The sequence below is a fragment of the Uloborus diversus genome, chromosome 6 (assembly GCF_026930045.1).
Source record: "Uloborus diversus isolate 005 chromosome 6, Udiv.v.3.1, whole genome shotgun sequence".
NCBI classification, from domain to species: Eukaryota; Metazoa; Arthropoda; class Arachnida; order Araneae; family Uloboridae; genus Uloborus; species Uloborus diversus.
In genome coordinates, this window is record NC_072736.1 from 3,528,314 (window position 1) to 3,548,599 (window position 20,286).

At 32.7% G+C, this 20,286-nt stretch overlaps 1 protein-coding gene across 1 annotated transcript in view; it reads right to left on the minus strand.

Moving 5' to 3' along the window:
• LOC129224655 (DNA-directed RNA polymerases I, II, and III subunit RPABC1-like) overlaps positions 1–20,286 on the minus strand; it is a 40,208-nt gene that overhangs the window by 15,197 nt on the left and 4,725 nt on the right. Inside the window, exon 4 of the mRNA XM_054859194.1 lies at positions 4,401–4,462. Within this exon, the coding sequence (XP_054715169.1) occupies positions 4,401–4,462 (62 nt within the window). The remainder of the gene's footprint in view (positions 1–4,400; positions 4,463–20,286) is intronic.

Genomic DNA, 20,286 nt, shown 5'->3' on the forward strand with positions numbered 1-20,286 from the left:
ATAATCGAAAAACACGGATAATCCGAAAAATCATTTAAGGAATATGCAGGGTAACTATTTAAGGGGAAATTAGAAAAAACTAAATACTCACACAAACAGAAACTTTTCTTCGAAATTTATTGCTTAAAAAAAATCGGTGATACATTTTTGTTTTCTTTGTTTGTTTAAATTGTTGCGTATGTCCGTACGAATTTTTCTTACTGCAATTATTTCTCCGTAATCGTAACTTCTTTCACTCATGTAACCCAATAAATGTTCTACAGATTTTAGAGCAGTAGAATGTGAAATTGTATAATCTTCATGTTCTTCTTCATCTTCGTTTTCGGTATCATCACTTGCGTTTGATTCAGTAACTAGTTCAATGATATTTTCGGCAGTTAAACATTGAAATCCTGATTCACATTCGTCGCTTTTAAACCACTCTTCGACATTTCCAGCGTCAACTGATTCGAAACCTTCGATTTTTTTAATTTCCTCAATGATATTATCGATATTATCGATAACATCATCGAAGCTTTAGAAAAGTGTGATTCCGAAATGATGCACGGATAATCCGCACACCGATAATCGAGAGTATACTGTATTTACTATCCCTCTTCCAATTTTAAGAATACTCCCCCCCCCAAAAATCAAAAACTGGATCCACTTTTGGGAGCTGATAGGAAAAATGATAAAGTGCAAAACTGGATTCAGAAATTTTAAAGAAACCAACTCTCTTTACAGAGATTGCAGCTCTGTTTTTTCTTTTTAAATTTTAATTAAAGCCATAGAAAATGAAATTAAACCTGATTATTTATATTTTCTACGCGGGGCCGGCTTTAGAAGTTCTGCCGCCCTAAGTGATATTGACAAGTGCCGCCAGCCCCCCCTCCATTGAATGACAATGATAATAATAGAAAACAATATATTAATAAAATAAAAATAATTGTAAAGTACTGAAAATTAAAGTAAGTTTCTAGTTAAATTAAACTGGATTTTGCATATCCGAGCACTGGTAACACTTTAAATTACACAGGTCAACAAAAAAAGAAACCTTTTTTTTTCTGTGTTTCTGTTTTAATCCAAGAATTCTAATACTATCCATCGAAAAACACTAAAATATCTCTCCATAACATTTAAAGTTTTTTTTTTTTTGAGCAATCACGATTGCTTATTGCTTTCATTTGACTGTTTTGATGTGCTATCATTTTATTTTCCCACCAGCACCCTCTGCAGCACCACCGTCGACCGGCTCCTCACGATGCCGCTCCTATAGCGAAAGCCATCTGCAGGTTGCTTCCATATGCTACACACACGTGCATACATACACAACTACACACACACACATACACCTACACACACACAAAAACATACACACAACTACCCACATATTCATGCCTGCACACAGACACATACACCCCCCCCACACACATTCATACACTCAACTACCCACACACTTATGCCAGCACACAGACACAAACACACATGCCTACACACACATACACATACCCCCTACAGCCCCCCAGCCGTAGGTGGGGTCTGGTCTTTAGGGGCCAGGCCCGTCCCTATGCCGGTCCCAAGCCCGGGTAAATGGGGAGGGTTTTACGATGGTGTAGCATCCACGTATGTAAAACGACCACTCTTTACTTGCGTGTGAGCAGATTTGTATCTGCCCAACGGCTATCGAGTGGGACAGTGAGTAGGCAATGGGCACCACCGGAGTCAGGTCCGTACCTGGGTCCACGGTGTCTAGAGTCGTAAGTGGTTTAGATCTCGTTCCCTTACGGGTAAGGGGGCCCCGGCCGAAAGGTCAGTTCTCTGGAAGCCACAGATGGCATAGCAGAGCGGGGTTCCCTGTTTCGTACCCCCTACACACAAACACACACGCCTACATACACACACTCGTGATTGCGAAAAACATAATTTGAATTCAAGATGACAAAATTCAAATTTATTTATTTTTTGTATGTTTTATGTCTAAAAGTATGTTTTGAAGTTTTAACTGATTAGCATAAGGAAAAAAAGTTAATTGATTTTTGAATCTGCTTCTTGAAAAATTATCGTCTGCTCAGGGAAGTAACTAGGCCATTTCCGAACAGGGGCACGACCTTGTTTTGGCTCCCCTCCCCCTCTTAAAATAAAAGAAAATATTCGTGGAGAAATGCGATAGTGCCAACACTAGGACCCCACTCATCAGCTCGACAGATTTCAATGATTTAGCACAGGACCTTAAACTGCCCAAGAATAAAGCAGACTCTAGGTCCCCGATTAAAACAGTGGAACTTGCTTGAAAATAACTGATCAAAGAGATAGTCATGAATTCTTTTTGTGTTTTTTTACCAAAGAAGATAGATTTTGTTACTGCAAAAACGTGACGGGTTTATTCAAAGACATTGGAATACCATGCATATATTCTGACTGGCGACTTTTCATCAATAGCTCTGCAAAAAGCTCAAAATCAGTTTTTCTTCACAACGGAAACCAATTACCCAGTCTTCCCTTAGCACATTCTGTGATGTGCAAGGATATTTAGGATAGGCTTAAAATGGTACTGGAAAATTAAAATGTACAGAATATGATAGGTCAGTAATAGGAGATTTCAAGATGGTTAGTTTTCTGGTGAGAATCCAAGGCGGGTATACTAAGTATCCCACGTCACCTTTGCTTATGGAATAGCTGAGCAAATTCAGTACATTACCAATAGCGTATATGGCCTGATCGAGTCGAGTTTCAGATAGAGAAACATAATATCAACTTGTAGATCCTAAGAATATATTGATGCCACCATTACATATTAAAATCAGGCATAATGAATCAATTTGTGAAAACTCTGGATCAAAATTCTAAAGCTTTTGAATATTTAAAGAAATTCTTTTCCAAATTACCTGAAGCCAAAGTTAAATCGGGTATTTTGGTTGGACCACAAATAAAAAAATAATAATGACCAGTGATAGTTCACCCAATTATTCAATCCTAATGGAAAATAAGCTTGGGGGAGGCTTAAAGCAGTAGCGAATGGTTTTTTTTGGAAACAACAGAGCTAATAACTATCAAGAATTGATTGAAAACTTGCTTGAAAGTTTTAAAATTAGGGACTGTAGAAGTATCTCATAAACTTAATATGCTACACGCTCACCTAAACCAATTTAAAGATAATATGGGTGCCTACTCAGAGGAGCCAGGAGAGCATTTTCACCAAGATCTGATGGACTTTGAAAAACGTCACCAAGGGCAGAATAATGAGAATATGATGGAAGATTATATTTAGGGTTTAATATGAGACAGTCCATAAAAACATAATAACATCACCAAAACCATTCATTTTTGAGCTTGAATTTTATTATTTTACATGTATGTGCTATTATTCATTATATTATTTTTAAATTAAAAGCACTAATGTTCAGCAAAAAAATTTTCACTTGAGTCTTTGAAAAAAATCCTGTATTTCACTTAAGAATTCAAAAAATTCTTCTACTTTCTACAAAAACAAACTTTGATTAAAATAATTATTTTTCCCTTTATTTGAAACATAAAACAAACCACAATTTAATACCCAGAAGCCAGAAACAAAAATCATGTTGACCTGTGTTATCGTTTTTAACATTATAGTAGAGCACCTTAAGGCACTGAAACAGATATTAACATTTTCAAAAGTACTTTTAATTTTACTCAATTTGCCGCCTCTAAAATTAAATGGAATTTCTTGTAAAATTCCGAACTATGTTTTGCATATCCAAGCACTGGTACACACTCTAAATTATTATTATTAGAAAAATTATTTTTTTTTTAGCATTGAAGCAGTGAATTTTAAGACGTTGAAACAGAAATTCATACTTAAAAAAAATATGTTTTAATTTCGAAATTTGCTGCCCTTAAAATCTGCCACCCTAGGCGGCCGCCTAGTTTGCTAACCCCAGGAGCCAGGCCTGTTTCTATATTAAAAAAAAGGAAGTGCAACCAACTTAAAATCCAATATTCAGATAAAAATGAATTTGAAAAATAAAAAATAATTTCAGAAAAAGGAAAGACATTTACAAAGGTAAATGTTAAGTACGGAAAACACAGAATCCTGTTAGAAATATCAGTTGAATGAAAAGTAAATCATGGTTTTCCTGAAAATTACAGGAAATGTTTTGGAAAAAAGTAAAACACTTCTGACCTTTTGAAACAGATTTATAAACTATTTTTAACTTTGTAAAGAATTAAATAATTGTGTGCTAAGCATTATGTTTAGTTAATCCCTAACTTAACAGTAAACCGAGAGAGTGATCATAGGTAAAGACAAAAATCTCTTCAAAATACAGAGAAAGTATATTATTTTGTTAAACTTTTAAGTATTCTTACCAAATATTAATTTTAAAAAAATTAATAATAAACTAAATAAAATAATTTAAACTCTAGGTTCAAATGAAATACCTTACCTGTGGGATCATCATTATGAGCCACCAAAACAATCAAATCACTGCGGGCTGGTTTCCTTTCACTGAAGAAAAAGGTTAGTTTTGTTTTTAATAAGTTGGTATTAAAATCCACAAGAAAAAAAACTACAAAAACAAAATAATAATAATAACTTACATTAGGTTTACTTGACCACGTTTTGTGAAAAATATATTATAGGATTTGTGAGACATAAATTAACAGTCCTAAAAAAACTACAAAATCAAAATAATCCATAATGTTAAAATCTGTTCGCGTCCGTCTATCCGTCCATCCAAAGATCGATCTTCTCGAGAACCGCTGCGAATCGAGAGTCGAACGAGATACCGATCAATTTGAAATTTTCCGAAGAAAAAACAATAGGACCAATCTCGTAACTGTATGACTTTAATTAGCGGAGATATTAATTAAAACATTAACTAACATTACATTATTCAGGAATTTTTATTTCTTTCCTGTTGCCATTCTGCATATGGGTGAGCAAATAAAATTCTAATAATTGTTTTAAAAGAGATCTTTCTGGTTGCTGTCCAAAACTTAAAACAGCGTTTCCATCAAAAATTTCATTTTAAATTAGTTTAAAATTGGTTGCTCCATTCGGCCATAGCCTTTATTTTATCGTCTGTCCTTTGTTTATTTTTTACAGTCAACGTTCTTAACTCTTTTCAGCATATGAAAGTTGTTTCTTTAGCGATGTTTATTTATTGTAGCGTAAGTTTATCATTGACCGGCCTCATACTTTGGTAAATTTAGGATGTGCAACTAATTATGTTTATTTTGTTTGACTTTTTCCCGTTACATGCAGGGGCGGACTGGCCACGTGTGAGATGTGGAAAATTCCACATGGGCCGTCCTTAACTCGGGCCGTTTTCTGTGCATTCAATGTGTACGTACCGTTTTCCTCAATTTTATTTAAAAAAAAAGTTCTTAGCTAGGCCGGCCGTTCTTGTGTCGATTGCGAAAGCCAGAACTGCTCTTTGGGTCTTTTTGGGTGGGGGAGGAGAGAGGAGGACGGCCGCTCCTTGCCTGTATTACCGTATCTTGTTACGTAGGGAAAACGAAACAATGTCTTTGTTGGGGGGTCTTCGTCCGAAGCGAAGCCTTCAGGGTCCATGGGTATCTCTCGTATCTGTTCGGGATTGATGTTTCCTGGAATTCTGGTAAGGAGTTTTATTGGGGGTGGGGATCTTTTTTTGTAGCCATCTGAGACGATCTGAGACTGTCTGGGAAAAGATTACATTGAACCTTTTTCTAATGAAATAATTGAAAGGCGCCATCCTAAGAATAGAATGTATAGGAGCAAAACGTCTGCTAAAAAGCTTTTTTTCCCCCTTTTCATCCTTCGTTTTTTTGGTTATGCTTCCCAGCACTTTGCAAAAGATAGATCCATGACTTTCTCAACCAATTAGATAATTTTGAGATCACCTCAATTTCGTCTCCGAGGAAAAAAACGAGTCATTTGTTATACATCGTGTTGACAGCTCAATGGGATTGCATGTGTTTTAAATCCAACGGTGACAAGAATCTTTTTTAGGTAAGTTTAATATTTTTAATCATCATGTGTTTTTATTTTATTTATTTATTTATTTATTATTTTTTTTGTCATCAGCACTTTAAATAATAAGAACTTGAACTATCGGTTATAATAATAACAACTTGACGGTTTTACACAAAAATGGGTCAACCCACCAAGCAGTACTTTTGAGTAAATTGAGTTCTAAGCTGAACTTCATAGAACATAGATGGCATATTAATTCAGAATTTGGCTTAAATCGACTTTGTATCTCCGTAGTGTATCAGTTTATCTGCCAACCTATGTGAATAACTTATTATTTTTTTGAAAATTTTTGTTGGATAACTCATTTTTGTATAACACCATCCAATTCATCTATTTTCGTTTAGCAAAAATAAAATTCACAAAAGTACAAACAGTATAAATATTTAAAACAGTGATTTCCAACATTTTTTTATCTGTCGCCCCCCTTACCTTTTTCCTTGAAAAAAGCAAATTTTAGAACAACGTAAAATCAATATTAGGTATTTTTTGCATACAGTGAAACTTGTGTAACTTGACCACTCGCGGTGCAGTACTTTGGTGGTCAACTTAGACCGGTGGTCAACTTATAAAGGACAGTAATGATTTTTTGAAATATTTTTTGTCATTTCTCGCACCTTGTATTCATTTTTCGAGGAATTCACCCTTATTACTCTTTCTGTTCAACTAACTTTCATTGTTTAACTTTATTGAAAGTTAAACCATAATTAAAAATACTATTCAAATAGTTTTGTTTTTTCCTTGTTTTAAACTATATTAGACACCGTAGTTTTAGAAATTCCATACGTGCCAGCTAAGTTTCTCTGGCTTTCTCCTTTTTCAATTCATTTGAATATTTCATACTCTTTATTAATTTCAAGTTCAACTAACTTTCTTTTTGAAGCCTTTTTATGTAACACTTATAGCACAAATAGCAACAACCTCGACTCTCAGTTCATGAAGGCAAAATTAAAATGTCAATGGGACTAATGGCCCTAGAAATAGAAGAAAAAAAAGAAAAAAAAAACTAGCATTAAGACTTATTAACTTTACAAATAGACACTACTCGCCACTAGGGAAATGCCCTACCCATTTTGTTGCAGAGGGCCCAAAATGTACAGATCCGAGCCTTAGCACAATTCCAGTATTGCCACAACCTATTGCAACTGAAAGAAAACACATTGTACTTTTCTACTGACACCTATTTTTATTGAACAAAGTACGAAGAATTATCTCAAATAGAACAACAAATGAAAAACAAGTTTGGAGAATAAAGAGCAGCATAAGCTGTATGCTGCTGTTTAGTTAGTAAAATGCTAGTCCGTCATCAAAGCATTAAAAACATTCTTGGAAAGCTATCAAATAATAATAATAATATAATAATAATAAATTGATTCATAATAAAATAATTTACTGAAGAAAGTTTTAAAAATAAACCAAGTGGTAAACATACAAAGGGTTTTTTACAATACTCCAAATGAAATTTGGCGTACATTAGTGGTCAAGATAGATAGGTGGTCAAGTTACAGAGGTTTTCCTTCATTATATAAGATAGGACTAATTCCGTTCCTGACAAAAGAGATCAACATAGACAGGTGATCAACTTACAAGGGTGGTCAACTTTACAGGTTTTACTGTACTTAATTTTAATTTAAAGACTAAATACTGTACCAATTTTATCCACTTATTGTTACACACATTTTTTATGTTTTTTTTTTCAAGAGTAATTAATTTTTGAAGCGAGATAATAAACTAAGATTATTAATGTACTTTTCAAAGACAGCAGAACATTTTTCCTTTTTTTTGGTATAAAATTTAGGATTTGGAAGAATAAAAAACTTCGGCAGTTTAAACTTGAAGGGAAAAAAAAAAAAAGAAGAGAGAGAGAATGGTTTGTTCCGGTATCCAAAACCTGCCCTGAGTACAATTCGTCTGCTTGTCCAAGATATGAGAATGTGCATGGCCCTCCTGAACTTAATTCATTTCTTTTTTAAACTCATGATTTTTTGTCTAAACTCTGGACCATCGATTTTGCATACGTTTTCACTTTCAATATTTGCTGTTTTGATTCAATATTTTTAATAAACACAAATCATTAGAACTTAAAAATTGAAAAAATATAACGATTATTTATGTTTATTACTTATGTTTATTATTATTATTATTATCATTTAAATTTTTGTTTTGAACGTTCATTCCCCCCTGGAGGAACCAAATCAACCTTTTGGGGGTAATCGCTTCAGGTTGGAAATCACTGATTTAAAATATACTGGATATTTCACTTGATTAGAAATAAAAACAAAATATCCTTTTCATAACGTTCTCTTGAAGACTTAATTTTAAAATGAATATCAACTTAAAATTTTACTTGACAATCAGCAATTATGCTATAGAATTTGTAATTCGTATTGAAAGTTATCCATAAACTTTTATGTGATTTGTTTTGACTTTTAAAGAGAAAATGTCTTACAATTTTAGATACATCTATTTAATTCATGAATATAACACGGATTGTTTTTACATTTAGCTTTAAATTTTATGACGCAGTAACATTCCTGAAGTAAATTTCAGTTTTGCTGTTAAATAAACAAATTAGTTAAAGAAAAAAAAACAGAGAGAGAAAGTGAGGAAGGGTTTACGCTACACTATCATAATTTCTTATATTAGTTGGTGTTTTATTTTGCGTATAAGCAATCTTAATGAATTCTTAAAACAGATTAATAAAGTGTAAGTCTAAAGAAGCTCAGCTGGCTCAGCACTTATAAATTGAATCAATACCAGCAACTACAGTGATTTATCATTATAAATAATGTCTTCCCGATTTTTAAAGCAGAAATACATTAAACAAAATCCAATTTATCCCCCCACCCCCTCATCTATGAGAGGGATGAGGAACCATTTCGCACTGAATAAAATGAAAGCCACATGCAATCTCAGAACTAGGCATTAAAAAAATAAATAAATAAATAAAAGGTGCGGCTATATGAGAAGAACTTTTTCTCGTCAATACTTTTTCATTCTGTAAAAATTACGGATTGCGATAAAGAAGTTTAAAGTTTCAAAACTAATTTAAAAAACGTCTTTGAAGTTGTATATTTCGTTTTGGCATTTAAAAATAAATTACCTTTTACAATACTATTTATGATAAAAATTGAAACTAATAAGTTTAGGTACATTAGGATGTCTTCTTATGTAAAATGGAAAATAATACACCATTGATTGATATGAAAATTAAAAATGAAAATATTTTAAAAGATTTTGAGTTTACAGCGTTTAATAGATTTAATGCGATTTTTAAAATTTATTATTTGTAATTCGAGCATTAAAGTTGTTTCTAAAGAACAAATCCGAACATTGCACGTCAGCTTTTCTCAGCAACCTTTACTTTTGCTCTAAAAGTTTCCAGTTGCTGTATTTGTGTTTTAATGTTCATAAAACACTAGTGCAGTAAAAAAAAAAAGGACACTCGTGTGGAATATGAGCAGGACAATGTCCATTACCAAAACAAAGAAATACAAATACAAATACAAAAGTGACGACCAGCAACAGGCTCTGGGCCCAGCTAGACTGGTCCTAGTCGATTAACAATCCCCAGTGAAGATCAATGGCCCTCTTAAAACTATCTACTCCCTTGCTCATTACCACCTCTTCCGGTAAGTAGGACTCGACCGATGCATCGGCCTGGCTGGCGCATCGGCGCCGACGGTTCAACAATTTATCCATCGGCATCGGCATTGGCGGCCGATGCTAAATTGCTGGAAGCATCGGCCCATCGGCCTTAAAAACATCAAAAAACCGATGGAATTGGCTGATGTTTTTGAAAAAAAAAAGGACATTTGATGTTTTACCTTTCAATACAAAGTAAAGGTTGTTTTCATATAAAAATGCTTACTTGAAATTCAGTATGAATTTCTATTTTAGTCACCCCTGAAAGGGTTTTTAATACTGCATTCAGGTACCAAACAAGTTAATTATTGCGTTGTTTCTTGCTGCTGGATGTACGTATGTATCTCTCATAAGTCATAACACTAAAATGGTAAACTGTAGAAGGATAAGTTTTCGCATGTGGGGTGTGCGTACGTTTCAGTTGCGCATTTCCGTTTTTGTTTTCGATCGGGTGTTCAAAAAAGCCTGTTTACTCATTTTTTGTGGCTATTAAATACTTATTTCAATGCAAAACTAATATAGCGTCTCAGACTGACGATCATTTGGTGATATATTGCCGAATTGGAGACCATGGAAACAAATATGAGATGGCGAAACTGGTTTTTGTGTCATTTTGTTAGATTCCTCTTGAGCCGACGGTAATTTTTATTTTTCGATGTTTGTAATATAAATCACAGTAATGCAATCTTTTCTATATCGCTTCGGCGGAGTTACAAGTTTGGGGCTCGTCGAAATACATTTTGGGGCCCTATTTCTCAATCACAAAAATTGTAAAACATTTATCATAAGCATTTTTGTAACTCCTGCGATGTCCATATGGTTAAGGGGCCTCTCGCGCATTTGCTATATTTAAAATTCGCCACTGCACGTCAAAACAAACTCGGGTGCAAGTTTTGAAAGGGTTTTTCTGCTCAATGTTTATGATTATTTTGAACTCTATTTTTTACGACTATTTCTTGAATTTCCGAGAACACATGCGTGCCCCTCCTCCCACTTCCTTAATTTTTGAAATTAAACTCTAGTTATACGTCTGAGTTGTTTGAAACTAACACCATTCATAAAATTAGCGATTTTTTTTTTCAAATTTTATCTATTGTTTAGAAAGAATTTAGAGCATTAATGTAAGAAATTGATTAAAGATGTTTTGAATGGTGACATAATTCGGAAATCGAAGGGACTTTTGAATTTTTTTCTTCGGAAGTGCTGAAATAGATTCAGAAACTCTTCCGAGGCGTTGGTTTTAGCGGTTCTGTACTAAAAAAATTACGCTGAGGTTGGGGCCGAAGTGTGAGTTACTGCAAAATCAGAGGGTGACTCCCCCCCCCCCCATTTCGTAATGCGCCGTCTTTCTTGTATCATTAATATCGATTGATTTTTTTCTGTTGTAAGTAACTATTTTTATGTATTTATATAAAATCAATGAATAAGTTATTTTCGATTTTATAGAAAAGTTTAAAGGTTTTTCTATTACGCAATTTTTTAAATTTCAGAAAATTATTGCTAAATTGAACAATTTAATTTGAACTTGTTTGTAAAGCTTCATAAAAGATTGAACAAACAAATTGTTCAATATTATCAGATAATATCAGATAATATTAGATAATTCAATAACATCAGATCAAGTAGTATATGTATTCAGTTATAAACTTGGTGTAAATATTGAGTTTGTTTATTGTAGCTGCGTTTTAAGAACCTCGCTCTTTTCATGGCTTTTGTTTCAGCAAAATTTATGTCACAGTTTTAGTTTTTTGAAAAATGCAAAATTTTCTATTCGTAAATTTTAAATAAGTATAAAAATATTCCTATTATGATTTAGTATTGTAATTTATCTGTTACCTTTTTGTTTAATTTGATGACCAAAAAATGTCTACGTGCAATCTTTGCACTTTAATTGCGTAATTTGTTGACGGTTTCATAGTTTTATTCTTTTTCTTTTTTTTTGAATGATTTAACAACATAATTTAATGTTTTTTAACTATGTTTAGTGTACCTAAATCCATACATCATTACAATATTACTGAAATCTTAGTTATATGCTCAATTAAAAAAAAATCAATAGGTTATTAAACAGTCTCTTTGTTTTTCTTCCTATTTTTTCTTTCTTTCTTTCCTTTTTTAACTGTTGTTCTTTTTCTTTCATCATACAGCAGTCAAAAAAGGAGAAGCATAACTACACCTTATACAGATTGTACGTAGCACAATCCAAAAGTTCGGGGACAAGCTGTATAAAACCTTACCCAGAATAGTTCACATTACAGAAGCACATCTACCTTCAAAAGGTTATCTTCAAAAGGGACTATGTACTTCTGCCAGTGTTCATATAACTTTTGGAAGCACTCCTGGAAGCCAATTTTTCGCTACCTTCTATGATGCAGCATTATCTTTTCCTGACGGAAGAAAGCGGCGTCCATCCAAAAGGTTTTTTTGCTGGGAACAGGTAAAAGTCACACGGAGCTAAGTCCGACGAAACGTTACGTTATTTGTTTGTCATATCAGAGTATTGACCAATTGAACCGTGCATCCTCAACATGAAAGGCGTCTTCTTCCCCCACGATGAAGTTGAAACAGCAGCGCAAGAGACCTTTAATTACGTAATTTGTTGACGGTTTCATAGTTTTATTCTTATTTTTTTTTTGAATGATTAAACAACATAATTTAATGTTTTTTAACTATGTGTAGTTTACCTAAATCCATACATTATTACAATATTACTGAAATCTTAGTTATATGTTCAATTTAAAAAAAAAAGTCAATTGGTTATTAAACAGACTCTTTGTTTTTATTCCTTTTTTTTTGGCTGTTGTTCTTTGTCTTCCATCATACTGCAGTCAAAAAAAGAGAAGCATAACTACACCCTATACAGATTGTACGTAGTATGATCCAAAAGTTCGGGGGACAAGCTGTACAAAACCTTACCCAGAATAGTTCACATTACCGAAGCACATCCACCTTCAAAAGGTCATCTTCAGGGACTATGTACTTCTGCCAGTGTTAATATAAATCTTGTAATCACTCCTGGAAGCCATTTTTCGCTACCTTCTGTCATGCAGCTTTATCTTCTCCTGACGGAAGAAAGCGGCGTCCATGCAAATGTTTTTTTGCTGGGAACAGGTAAAAGTCACACGGAGCTAAGTCCGACGAAACGTTATGTTATTTGTTTGTCATATCAGAGTATTGGCCAATTGAACCGTGCATCCTCAACATGAAAGTCGCCTTCTTCCCCACGATGAAGTTAAAGCAGCAGCTTAAGAGACCTTACAGGAGTTTGCGAAAAATGTCTTCCAGGAGTGCTTCTAAAAAGCTATACGAACGTTGGCAGAAGTGCATAGTCGTTCAAGGTGACTATTTTGTAGATAGATGTGCTTCGGTAATGTGAACTATTCAGGGTTCGGTTTCATACAACTTATCCTCCAACTTTCAGATCATACTACGTACGTATGAGTTTTCAACTTACTATTTCATAACGTTTTTGAGTGACGTAAGTTTACGCGCATGAAGACATCACAAGACAATTTGCGATAATTAACTGAGGAGGCGTTCAAAATGGATATTTCGGCCATCCACATGTTCTTAGGTACATATGCATGTACAGATGTGCCGAAAAAACTTGTGAAGAAATTGGGTGATCGTAAAATAGAAATGTAGGTCAAAATTTGATTTTTTTTTTGTGTGATTACATTTCCTTATTCGAAGAAAGGAAGTAAAGTGAAATGAATCAATAATCCTTTAAATCCCTGACAATTGTACCAATTTTTTTTTTTTTGGCCATCGGCCAACGGCATCGGCCATTTGGAGGAAAACAATCGGCCATCGGCCGTCTTTGAACAATCGGCCAACAATCGGCATCGGCCCATCGGCCAAAAAATGCCATCGGTCGAGCCCTACCGGTAAGCTGTTCCAAGGTTCCACTACCCTGCTAAAATAATAATTTTTCCTAATATCCATGTTAGCCTGAGATTTAAATAGCTTAAAACAATGACCCCTTGTCCTACTTTCAGTGCTAAACTTCAGCCCCGTAACAGCTTTCATTTTAATAAATTTAAACAACTGAATCATGTCCCCTCGGTCTCTTCTTTGCTCAAGACTGTACATTTTTAGCCTTCTAAGCCTGGAATCATAATCTAAGTGGGAAAGTCCATTTATTAGCCTTGTAGCCCGCCTTTGAACCCTTTCCAATACATTAATATCTTTCTTAAGGTAAGGAGACCAAAACTGAACAGCATACTCCAAATGGGTTCTTACCAAACTTCTATATAAGGGCAGAAGAACTTCTTTAGATTTGTTTGAAATAGATCTATTGATAAACCCAAGCATCTTATTGGCTTTGTTACTAGCAATGCTGCACTGTTGGCTAAACTTTAAATCCTGACTTATCAAGACCCCCAGATCAGTAACTTTGTCTGCCTGACTAATGACTGAACCTTGCAAATAATAACTTTTGCACTTATTTCCATGCCCTAAATGTAGCACTTGACATTTCCCAACATTAACAGCCATACCCCATTTATCAGCCCACTCCGTAATATGATCTAGATCCTCTTGCAGCTGATTTGCTTGTTCTTCATTTTCTAGTCCCCATAACTTTGACATCATCAGCAAAACAATTCATGTTCCCAGAAATATTTTTGTGAATATCGTTCATAAAGACAATGAACAAAACAGGCCCTAACACTGATCCTTGAGGAACCCCGCTTAAGACCTCACTCCAATTAGAATAATTTCCCCTTACAACTACCCTTTGTTTCCTTCCGGTCAGCCAGTTTTTCACCCAAATGAAAGTTTTCCCTCCTATTCCTATATCAGCTAATTTGCTAAGTAGAGCAACATGCGGTACCTTATCGAAAGCTTTTTGTACCTTATCCTTTCGATACCTCCTCTGTACCTCCTCTTTCAATAAAGTACCTTATCGAAAGAAAAAAGTATATGGCTTAAAGCTTCAACGGGTCTAAGTTGCCTTACTTTCCATAAAATTCTTAGTTGTTTAAGAATTGTTCTAAAGTATCTAAAAAATTTAAGTATTTGTGTCTGAAATTTTTCATTTTTTTTTCACTACCTAAAAGTTTTCATTGTTTTGCAAACGAATTTTTGAAATAAAAACGCTAAATTTGGCTCCTAGTTTGGCTTTATATTTAATTATCAAGAATATTTTTTCTTATGTTTAATATTAGTTTCTGTGGTGCATTTTAAATTTAAGAATTTAATATTTATGTTTACAATTGCTTGCATACTTGCATATTCGGCACAATATATGCATCACCAAGAGTTCACCGCCTTGTTTTTAAATAATGTCAGTAAAAAAAATTAATTCAAAAAAGAAAATATATTAGTTTTACTAATTATGATTGTTGTGTATGTAATTCAAGTAATTCAATTTCAACTTATCACAGGTATGTAATCTAGATCTTGAAGTTACATTTTAATTTGAATTAGTTTTTTGTTTTATACGAAGAAAATCAAGTATAAAGGAAAGAAAAAAAACATTGTTAATTCTTTTTTTTTTAATTTAACAGTTTTTTGGAACATTAAAATAATTATTTAGACAAATGACACTCAATTCATTAACGCAAAAAATGTTGTCTGCGCAAAAAAAAAATTTGTTAAAACGTAAACATTAAAGGTTTTTATTATTTTTTCTCCCTTAACATTTAATTACACATGGATCATTGGTTACAACTTATTCAAAGTTTCTATTTATTATTTAAGATATATCATTTAAAGCGTATAAGACGGAAATATTTCCTCATCCGATCTTCTCTGCCTATTTTTTTTTTTTTTTTATTGCACTAAAATTTTCTTGAAAATGTTTTCCAAATTGTGTTTTGATTTAACTTCCGCCCCCTCTTACTGCTGACTCATATTACTTACAACAATAAGATTACAACTTATGCATTAAAAGATTATCTTATTGCCTCAAAACATGTGTTGCAATATTTTTTTGAAATGTTTGTGTTTGTTACACAGTACGTTTACTAATTGTTTCCACACAAAGGTTTTACATCAGAATTATGCGTGCTTCAATTTTCTGCTAAGGACTACATATGTTGTTCCATACTGGATGTTCTAATGATTCAAAAATAATGATAACAATAAAACACTTTATAAAATGAAATTTCAATGCTTTTAGGCTAATTTTATAATGATTTACCCAAGAACTATTGAAATAAATAGCATTTTAAAGCTGAAACAAGCTATAAATTTTAATTATTTGCTGAGAATTATTCATTAGTTTGAATACGTACAATACAATTTTAAGAAAAGACTTTTAAAAAAAAAAGAGTTTTTTCTAAAGGGTAAATAGTACCGCTCATGGCAATATGAGGTAGTGAGAAGCAAGGGATGCAAGAGGAGAAATTGAAAATTTGGAGATAACCAGTACAAATGGTAGGTGGACCCCTCCTCTGTCTTGGGGCAAGAGATAGTACTAGCAACCCTGGTAGGTGCCGCTGTACAGCATGATTTAGAAAAAATTCAATGAAAGCCTACCTAGGATGTAATCTTTATACGAGTTTTACTCAAAACTTGAAAATGTCTACTTACACCCTTTTGCTTCTCACTGCCTCAAATGTATTACGTTTTGTTTAAAATAAGATTTTTATTCGCTTTTACATAAACGAAATACTCTTAAATGCGGATTTTCAAAGAAGCCACAAGTTTTCACAGAGGTTTTTTATTGCGTAGAGCAATTTAAGCTTGCAAATATTTTTGAGAAAGTTAGATCCTTGAAATATCATCTGTATATAATGGGCATTTGCTGTATGCTTGGTTTAAATCAATCTGCCCACTAGTTTGCTTGAAATGAAAAGTTAAATAAGGATTTAAGAAAAAAAAAAAAAAAAATCTTGGTATTTCAGCGGGGGTGCTGGAGGAACCTTTTATATTTTTGGAAAAAACACACTAGAAACTTTTTAGGTTTGGAAAACTACAGCCAAACTTTTTTGGATGGGGCCGGCATGAATTTTTTTTCCACATTAAAAGTTTAGGGCCAGTCCGCCCCTGGTCACATGAGTGAGTTTTCGAATTGTAATAACTCTCTTTTTCCTTCCTGTTTTTACTTTTAAAATACATTTTGTATCCTTAAAAGAACACGCTGAATTAAGATTGTTTGGATTTCTTTAAGTGAAACAGAGTTGAACAAAAAAGATTGTTTTTAAGGATTTGAACTAAAGTTTAATTGGAATCTGATGACTTCACATTAAATTAATGCTTGTTAGTATTTATTAAGTCTTGGTGCTTTAGTTTCACATAATCAACCAAACAGTATGTGTCATTTTATGTAGAAAGCTGATTGTAATTGTACATAAATATTTCAGATATAATCTATCAGATGTAATTCAGTTTAATGTTAGCACAGATTATAGTTGATAATGCATATATTTTCATCATTTGGGCTGATTGAAAATACTCATAACTTGTATCATTGATAACTATGATTAACGTTAATAAGATTTTTGCCAAAAATATGCTCTACTGGTGTTTTGCAAACCTTGCATTTCGCATATTAGCCTACTTTCCCAGTAAAAGTCAGAAAAAAAAAAGAATAAAGCATGAAAAAAGACTTAATAGATCTTAAAAATATGGCAAAAAACAAAAAAAAAGTCAAAATAAATAAAATAATTAAATAAATATCGAAAAATTGAAAATTGGAAAGTAGGGTATTGAGATGGGGAAAAATGTTGGTCTGTCTGTCCCCCCCCCCCCCTAATAACTTTTCAGTGAATAGTCCAATTCAAAATTTTTTCTTTTGTTCGAAAGATCTCGGCGAGGACACCTCATTCCTATATTTCATTTTTTGATTTGAACTATTTTTCGTTCAATTTTGAACAGTTCAAAAAAACTTAACATTAGTACCTATGGGGAAATTGAAGGCAATTCCAAACTGCGAGACAAATTTGCTTCAAAGAAACTTTGTAGGAAAAAGCTTTTGATGAAAAACTTGTATATAAAATATCTTTTTGATTTGAACAATTTTCTGTTTAATTTTGAACAGTTCAAATCACTTAACATTAGCGCCTACGGGGAAACTGAAAGTCAATGTAGATTCCGTACTTGAAGGAGGATTTACTTCAAACAAATTTTGTTGGAAATAGCTCTTGACGCCAAACTCCAGACTCTGACTCCTAGAATTTAGGGGCACCTGATTCCGACTCCTGTGCCTGACATTTAATCAGACTCTGACTCCCCGACTTCGACTCTGATTTCGGAGCTTTGGCAAACATTTATACACGGAAGACAAATGACCGACTCAGATTCTTGGATATTCGACTCCGACTCCTTTATCACAAAATGAGATTGACTCCGACTCTGACTCCACAGCTATAGTTTTAACTGTGAAATAATTATTGTTGATATGACTTGTTTTTATTTTCACGCTAAAGTTTTAATTTAGGTATTCAGTTTTGGGCGGATAAACTCGAAGTCATTTATGTTTCTACATAAAGATATGCGCAGACGATTTTTTTTTTTTTTGACAATGGAAATTATTTCTTTAAGTTGACATTTTATTGTTTTTATGTATTTCGGTAAGTGCATTAATTAATTTAAAAAATTATTTTTGGTAGCAGGGGAAAAAGAAACGATTTTTTTTTTTTTGATATCATGTATTTATTTTAGTGAGCTTATTAATTTTAATTATCATTCTTTCGTTTTGAAAGCTGTAAAAAATATTTTTAATGGAAAAAAGTGTATTAGCTGCTTTGTTTACAAGGTGCTGCTATTTTATTTGTTCGTTTTTTTTTTTTTTTTAACGCATCTAATTTTTTAGGGGGGTGAGTGAGGAGTAAATTATTCCTAGAAATCAGCTTAAAATATTTAAAAAATATTTTTGAAACAATTTGCGATTTTAGCTATTTTTAAGAATATTGATCAGGTTCTAGAAAGTAGTATGGATATACGGGAAAGTAGACTCGTTTCGTTCTAGACGGAACTTCTTGTTGATTTATTCCGTAACGCTTTAGAAACTGATGTCAGGGTAATACAAAAACATCAACTGGACATCTCTTTCATTTTTTAGGTAGCCTGTGCAACGCCGGGCACGCAGCTAGTAATAATAATAACTTTTACTAAGTTTACTTGAAAAAACGCTTTGTGATATATGTATATATATAGAACTTACAAGATCAAGATATAAATTAATAGTTCTAAAAAGAACTACATACATCCCTAAAAAATATATCATAACTATTTTTGTACTTTGAAATTATAACACTAGCAGTAAAGAGTAATATTTCATATAAAAGTTTTGGGAGAAAAATCAGATAAGGGTAATTAATATCAGTTGGTTATACATACAGTTCTGCCTCCTCCCAGACCAAGCTTTTGTGGATTCAATAAAGACATTCAAATTGAGCTGTTCCCAATCAAAAATCAATTTCTTAATGACAAATTTGACAATAATGACACTGTTACCCAGTTTTTTTTAATGTTAATGAGCGAGAGTATGGTGAGGAAAAAATTAAATTATGTATTCCCATTTTAAAAGATTAGTTATTAATAATAATAAACCACAATTCCGCTTTGATCAGGCAGAGTTTTACAAAATGTATGCCACAACACAAAGAATGAAATTGCAAAATCAGTCACAGAAGGGTCAGGCTCAGAAAATCAGGAATTTGTGTATCTTGTTTTTACTATAAAGAATAAAAATTTAGAAAATAATTCAAGTGAATACAACACTGTAATACAACTGATGGAATATATTGAAGTTGCTAAATGAGAAAAAAATATTTTATATGTTGTTTAAATAAAATATTTTTTTCATTATTACTTTAGGATAGATCTAACTTAATCTTAAGTATTTAACATATTAGGAGAAATTTATCATTTTGTTTTTAAAAATCAGCAGCAAAATTCCTGCTTTTCCCGAGAATGACCCAGAAACAGGTCCATTTTAACGAATTTCAAAAGTCATGAAAGGTTGATACTAATACTCCTTTTCTCTATAAATATTTTGCTCAATATAAACTACAAGAGGCTATACACGAATAAAGGCCATTCACACAGCCATTTCTAATAAATAATTTAGTTTTTTTTTTCTTCTGTTATTAGGATTTTGTTAAATTTAAAATACTCCAAAACAATCTTGGACCAAAACTTAACACATAGAAAATGTTCACTTATGGATGACTAGTGGTCTAAGAAATCTAAGAAATAGACGACTAAGAAATTAATAAAATTAAGTTTAAGAAATAGAGAAGGATCCAAGGTGCATCAATATCAAAATTCAAACATTTAATTCAAGCTTACTACCTTAGGTATTCTAAGAAATAATACCAGAGAAAATACTACGTGAACACTTTGCAAAGGCATGGTTTTGATTTAACACACACACAAAGGCAAATTTATCTACTCATTTTTTTCCTCTTCAGTAGAACTTCAATCAATGAAACTTTCTGTTAACTGAAGTCTTTCTTCTTTACTTTCTAACTATCTAGTTTTGAACTGCTAGGGATTGAGATTCTTATTATTTTTCTCAAAAAATCAAAGCATCGTTTAATAGTGCTTTTATTTTCTGTTTGTGCAATGGTTGTACAATTTTGCCAGTTTTTTGTTTCATTGTTACATTAAGTACTATTTTACTGTACAAAAACCTTTTCTTATTTTGCAACAGCATTTACTTCAAATTAATTTGAATATATGAAACCAGAAAATTCCTTAAAATTTTTCGTCTATAA